At 38.6% G+C, this 6,694-nt stretch overlaps 1 protein-coding gene across 1 annotated transcript in view; it reads left to right on the top strand.

Moving 5' to 3' along the window:
• LOC106342930 (RNA polymerase II-associated protein 3-like) overlaps positions 1-3,074 on the top strand; it is a 9,904-nt gene extending 6,830 nt beyond the window's left edge. Inside the window, exons 5-13 of the mRNA XM_013781995.1 lie at positions 1,099-1,147; positions 1,237-1,358; positions 1,438-1,520; positions 1,599-1,778; positions 1,889-2,026; positions 2,117-2,299; positions 2,380-2,474; positions 2,555-2,652; positions 2,764-3,074. Coding sequence (XP_013637449.1) covers positions 1,099-1,147; positions 1,237-1,358; positions 1,438-1,520; positions 1,599-1,778; positions 1,889-2,026; positions 2,117-2,299; positions 2,380-2,474; positions 2,555-2,652; positions 2,764-2,867 — 1,052 coding nt within the window. The 3' untranslated portion in view covers positions 2,868-3,074. The remainder of the gene's footprint in view (positions 1-1,098; positions 1,148-1,236; positions 1,359-1,437; positions 1,521-1,598; positions 1,779-1,888; positions 2,027-2,116; positions 2,300-2,379; positions 2,475-2,554; positions 2,653-2,763) is intronic.
• The last annotated feature ends 3,620 nt before the right edge of the window (positions 3,075-6,694 follow it).

Genomic DNA, 6,694 nt, shown 5'->3' with positions numbered 1-6,694 from the left:
GCTTCATCTGGAAAGCTTCTTTGTTCTTCTTGTGTTCTCCACAGACTCCATAGAACATCTCTTTGATCTCGTCCTTGGTGTAGATCTTTGGTGCCAGCTTTGTCTGTGTGAATAGGTTAGCATGTTCAGGAAGACATATGTAGCTTGGCTCATCTCTTGAAGCTCTTTCCAGAACTCTTCTGATATCCGTGTTGTGAACACGAATGGTGTTTCCATCTAGATCTCTGGCGTATCTCCGATCAAGTCTGTAGACTCCATACTCATCTTTCTCTTCCCAGTAAAATTTCCTGTTACCATAGAGATCATAACCTCTTCTACCAAATTATGGCTGTCTGTCGACCGATGTTGGGACGGCAACGTCGATCGATGTTTGAGTTGGATGGCGAGATTTTTTTATGAAGCTGTTGTGTATGCCACCAGCTGTGTCATAGAACTCCTTTGTAGCTTTCTGCTCTGGATTGTTGCGGTGATGCATGGACAGATTGTCTGCTCCATTGGCTGTCTGAAGGATATCTGCGATATCTTCTCGAGATACTTGTAGTGTGCGGCCGTCTATTGCTTTTGCGTAGCCATCAAGTTCCTTGAAAATACCAAATTCGTCTGGAGTTAGAAACTGGTTATCGAATTTATCTTTTTTCGCTTATAGTGGTGTTTGGTATTGGACGGTTGTCGATCGATGTTGCATTGTTGTTGTCGATCGATTGTTGGTGATGAGTGTCGATCGATGGGAGGATTGCTCTGTCGATCGGATGGCTTGTTCGTGTTCTTCCCCAAGTAGTGCACTCGAGTCGACCGGAGTTGCTCATTCTCAGCAGGTACCCCCTCAGGCAGGACAACGTTCTAAGGATTTGTATCTCAGATCCTTTATAGACCAGAGTCGTACTTCAGACCCGAGCGGGAGTTGGCTTTTATGTGGCGGACTTGGTCTTAGCGATGCTTCCTTGGACCCTTAAATTTGCTGGAGATGACGGGGTCTGGAGTTTTGATGATCTTTTCTGGGAGGTTCTTGAGTTCGCTGGCTTGGTGCGGGGCTTCATAGAGAAGGACCTCTGGATTCCGAATATTTGCCAGGGAGGCGGAGTATTGCTTTATCACCAAATGCTGTGGCTTTTGCAAATCGGGCTATGGCTTATCTCAAAATCAAAAGGCTAGTTCTTTTTTTTATTTGCTTCTCTTCCGTCGTCGTCGGGCTATGGCTTATCTCAAAATCAACATTTAAATGTTTCTTTGCAATAGGTATCGAGAGGCTGAGGTAGACTGCACAGAAGCCTTAAATCTAGATGATCGTTACATTAAGGCATACTCACGCCGAGCAACAGCTAGAAAACAACTAGGCATGATCAAAGAAGCCAAGGAAGGTATCTCACACTCCCATTAAGATTCATACTATTTCTTTATTACATTTTTTTTTTCTTTAAATTTTAAGTTGAATCGCAGATGCTGAGTTTGCTTTAAGATTAGAGCCTGAGAGCCAGGAACTCAAGAAGCAGTATGCCCACATCAAATCTTTGCTCGAGAAAGTAATATTTTGTGATACACTCACTCAGTTGCTGTATCTTTACCACTTATCAGAAGTTAACTTTATGTTATCTGAGTAGGAAATCATTAAAAGAGCCACTGGAGCAATGCAAAGCACTGCAAAAGAGATGCTCATGACAGCCGGTTTAGAAAAGAAAACAAAAGTGCCAAATACAGAAATGAAGTTGAAGACGGCAAAAACAAACGAGGATAAAATAGAATGTTCGGGGAAGAAGCTTATTGAAAGTGTTCAACCTGGGGTATATACCAAAGCTAAATATGTCTCAAGTTCGAAAATGTTTTATCTTTAAGTAACCCTCATGGAAGTTTTTGAGAGTTTGTCTGTAAACTCTTTCTGTGGAATATTCAGGAGAAACCTGAAAAAGGTTACAAGAAAGTTCCAGCTATCACGGAAACTGTAGACAGCAAGAAAGTGACGCCTAGGGTTCAAACTTATGAAATGGAGGCGAAGTCTTCTGACGTAAATGGTACTCATCCCTCTGGAGCGGTGAGTATATGCAATCTAAGTGGGGTTATAAAGGTTGATTTAGTACACAACAGAATCCTATCTGAAGCTGCAAAGCTTGTTATTTCATAGGGACACCGGGTTACTAGAAAGGTGGAACTAAAACCATCAGTGCAAGAGCTTGCTGCTCATGCAGCGTCACTTGCAATGACTGAAGTTTCTAAAAACATCCAAGCCCCAAAATCTGCTTACGAATTTGAGAACTCTTGGCGGAGTTTCTCTGGCGACCTTGCATTACAAAACCAACTGTTAAAGGTTTGAAATACCACTTACAAACTTTTATTTATTCGATCCTTAAACAACAGCGCCACTCATCCGGTTTGTAAATGTATCAGGTTACAAAACCGAGCTGTTTACCTCAGATTTTCAAGAACGCTTTGACTTCTCCTGTTTTGTTTGACATAATCAAATGTGTAGCCTCATTTTTCAAGTGAGCAAACCGACCGTTATGCTTGGTTCACCAAAACTCCGGTAAAAAATCTGATGCTTATGGTTTCTTGTATGGTGCAGTGAAGACATGGATTTGGCTGTTAAATACATTGACAACTTAACAAAGGTTCCTAGATTTGACATGATCGTCATGTGTCTTACCTCAACGGAGAAAAACGGTACGCCCTTAATCAGTTTCATGCCAAGTCAGTGATCTTTAATCTGATTGTGTAAAATAATAGCTTTCCTCGGCATGTAGTTGTGATTTGACTGATTTCTTTTTTGATCAGAGCTTAGAAAGATTTGGGAGGATGTTTTCTGCAATAAAGCAACTCCAATGGAATATGCAGAGGTCTTAGACAAACTGAGATTAAGATATTGCCTGAAACAGTAACGCACGAGATTGATATTCTTAGCTTCATGCATGGTGAACATTTTTGCAGGATCAGTAAACATTTTCCAATCGTCCTGAAGTAGTTTTTACTTGCTGTCTGGTCCGACTCTGGTTTGCTCATATATTTACCGGTAGAAAATTAAGACCAGGATATGTTGTCTTATATTATATCTCAGAGAAAATCTATTCTGTTTTGATTTCATCCAATGTATGGTTGCACGCAGGAGAGTTTCCCTTTGAAGTTTTGCTTATGCAGCTTGAACTATGCATGTTCATTTCGGGTCGGGTCATTTGACTCAAACTTTGCCCGATTCAAATTACATGGACTTTCGGGTAATGAAAAATTCTTTTTTGATTCAATGGATAAGGGATAAACTCAAACCAGTAACGGGTACAAACAAATCTACAAATGAGTAAAAAACAAACCCAGTAGAGCTCAGATGGAGCGAAACTAAATGTCTACCAATTTCTTATCGGCTCAAGTTTACTTATGTTTTAAAGGTGGACAACTTGATAAGCTTGCTTATATTCTTATTCATTGATCTTTCGTCTTCTCTGTGATTCATCGTTGGCTTTTTCAAAGAGTCGCTTATGAAAGTGGGTGGCGCAAAAGTTTTAATTGTGATATTGGGTCGGCCCAAATTTTATTTGTGTTTTGCATACTCAAGGGAGAGAAATAATTGATTCCGGTTTTGGCCTTTCGACCCAATAACTTTCAACTTGTGACCCACATAACTTAATTTTGTAACAATTTAAAAACGACCCAAACACTTTCGGATCCGACGAAAAGCAGCTCCACTCACGTGCGAGCCCGACTCCACCTTCTGCAGTACGAATTTTTTTTTTTTTTGCAACCCCTCGGAGTTACTTTATGTGACTGGTAACCGGTTTTACCTGGGTAACTGAATCTTTTCTTGCTTTTTCCGCCAAAATTGTGTTGATTTTTTGGGTTATTATAATAATAATAAAGATTTGGGCCTGCTTAATCGTTAATGGTGAGACATAATAAAGACAGGTGGATGATAAAGAGGAACCCTAATAGCAGAAGAACTTTTGTGCCTCTGATTTCACCGAGATGCATCCACCAAATCTGAAATTGATGGACAATACTAACGGAGTTCGGAGATGCGGTGAAAGTTCTTTTGGTAAAGGAAAGGAAATCAGTAACAGCATCAGCGAAGGTACGATGTTTTATCCCGATTCGACACGAAATTGAGTTGGAATGTGTGTGTTATTGTCAGATAAAATTTAACGGGAACTTTATCTTCGAGTGTAGGTCTCTGTAAGTCGTACACTGTGATACCACTCAAATTACCCTAAGGAGTGATTTATACTCTCTCAAATAAGAGGTCGAGTTGTAGTACTTAGAGATCGAATTCACAGGGAACTAGGGAACCTAAGAAATCTAATATGATTTGTTAAGCAAGATGGTTTTAGAGTTTTTAAATATAAGTTGCAGTTTTATATTGAACAAGTATTTGTTCAATAGCTGGTTTGAGGTTTTGGTGCTTAAAAAGGAAATAGTTACACTTAGGGTTTTTATTCAGGAAATTTGGGATTATAATCCTACAGATGCCTAATGAGTTGCATGCATGATAATGTAAAGCTCAACTACTTGATCAACAAGTCCATCAGCGTTCGCAATGTTTGGACTTATCTATTAACTAGATCTATTAATCTCAACTGTCGTATTTTGATCAATAGAAAGTGTCGATTGATAATCCTATAGGGATATCGATCGATACACCTTTTGTTCCGTCGATCGATTATTCAAGTGTGATATCGATTGACGCGCTCTAGTCAAGCTTTATGCGCGGGTTGAATAATAGCTTACTAAGCTCACTAGATCAGCTCTCGCCTTGCTCATAGCAAGAAACATAGTTCTATTAGAATGTTTTCAGGATGAGAATAAAGCTCTCGCCTTTATCAATCAATCAAGGGCATGTTCTATGTAGCTAATCTAGACACAAACATTAATGAACAATCCTAAAGATGATTACCACAACTCAGCAATCTATAGTTGGGGCTAATCCCTCCTAACCTATTTAAACCCTAAAATCTAACAATGGAACTACTCAGACATGGCTAAGCAATTCATAACAGCCATTAAGTATAAAAACTTCATTAGAATAGTAAATAGATATTAATGGAGTTCCAATCACAAATTATAAGTTTAGATCTTCTATCCAATCTATCTAAATCCTAAAAACCTTTGCTGTGAAAATAATAAAACCAGAAAAGCACACTCTGCCTCTAACATGACGGCAGAGCTTATATAATTAGGGTAAAACTCGTCAGGGGTAATCTTGTAAAATGGTGAAGACTTGGGCTTCAAGTCGGCTGTGACCAAACATGCTTTCTGCGCGCTTCGCTGTAGATCGATACACAGATGTGAGTATCAATTGATTATTCCTCTCCAATATCGACCGATGTCGAGCTCGATGGTCATCTTGGGTGCTTGCTCCAAATATCTCCAAAATGCTCCAAAATCATCCCTTATCTTCAAAACACTCCTGATCTTATAAATATAATAAATAGACTCGATAATATAATAATTATTAGTAAAAACACCTATAAACTATGGATGAAAATGGGTCAAATCCATAGTCTATCAACTCCCCCAGACTTACCCTTTTGCTTGTCCTCAAGCAAAACAAACAGACAGTCTCTCTAAAAGAGTTTTAAAACAGCAGAGACTCACATGATTTAAAACTTAGAATTATCACCTCTACCATATTGCAATCCACATCTCAGAAGTCCTAATCACAAAAGCACATTATATCATATCTTAGCTTAGCAACCAAATTCATCTAGCCAACAAATTAGCAAATATTGTCTGTCATTCCCCTCTACCAACCTCATTTCTTAGCATAAATAAAAGTGCAGGCTTTACCTTGGGGGTATCGATAACAGGATGCAAGGACTTTCAAACAAGTATCTGGACCTGCAGGTAAACATTAGTTTCTATCATCTCTCTCTACTATTTTTCTCTCCTAGTCAAAGTCTGCTTATATTAGCAAGATCATTGACCAAGATTAGACAGACTTCCATGAATCAAGCCTTAATGGTGGTTGCCACTAAGTCATGTTCACCTCTTTTAGACCTATATCCTAGGATTATTTGTGAAGCAAGCCTTAATGGTTGTAGCCACCAAGTCATGTTCTAATCCTTTACCTATGTAATTCTTATGAAGCAAGCTTTAATGGTTATATCCACCAAGTCCTGTTCGAATTCCTTCCTAATAATTCTCTATATATATATATATATATTATAATAATAATAATAATATTTTTTTTTATTTCGAAAATAGAGAGAGAAAGGGTGATAAATCTATATACACAAGGCTTTACCTTCCAGACTTGTTTGAAGAATCCGATCCCATGCATACCAAGCCTCAAGATAAGCAATTGTGTCAAGTTTAGTGTTGGAGGTCAGCTTTGGTTCCTTCAAAACAATCTCAGCAAGAGTGAATAGTTGACAAGTTGATCCCCTTTAGTATCTTTAGTACTATCTGCAATCAGTAGGTCTAGAAAGGTGCTAAAGAGTGGTTAGATATCTAGCAAAATCTAAAAGTTTATAATCCCCTTCTTGACTCAATAATAACTTAATTTTGAAAACATTTTAATAAGACTAATAAGTAAATAAATATCAGTAAACCTCCGCTCAGACTTAAACTACACTGTCCCAAGTGTAAACTCGGTCGGAGTTATGGTGAGAAATAAATCATAAGGACTCAATGCAACAAGTAAGAACGATATACCAGACCGGAATGAATGTCGACCGATGTAATGATGTTGATGTCGGTCGATGCAGGTAAGGCCATGTCG

Source organism: Brassica oleracea, chromosome C4 (genome assembly GCF_000695525.1).
Source record: "Brassica oleracea var. oleracea cultivar TO1000 chromosome C4, BOL, whole genome shotgun sequence".
Classification (NCBI taxonomy): domain Eukaryota; kingdom Viridiplantae; phylum Streptophyta; class Magnoliopsida; order Brassicales; family Brassicaceae; genus Brassica; species Brassica oleracea.
This window is presented reverse-complemented; position numbering and strand designations above follow the sequence as displayed.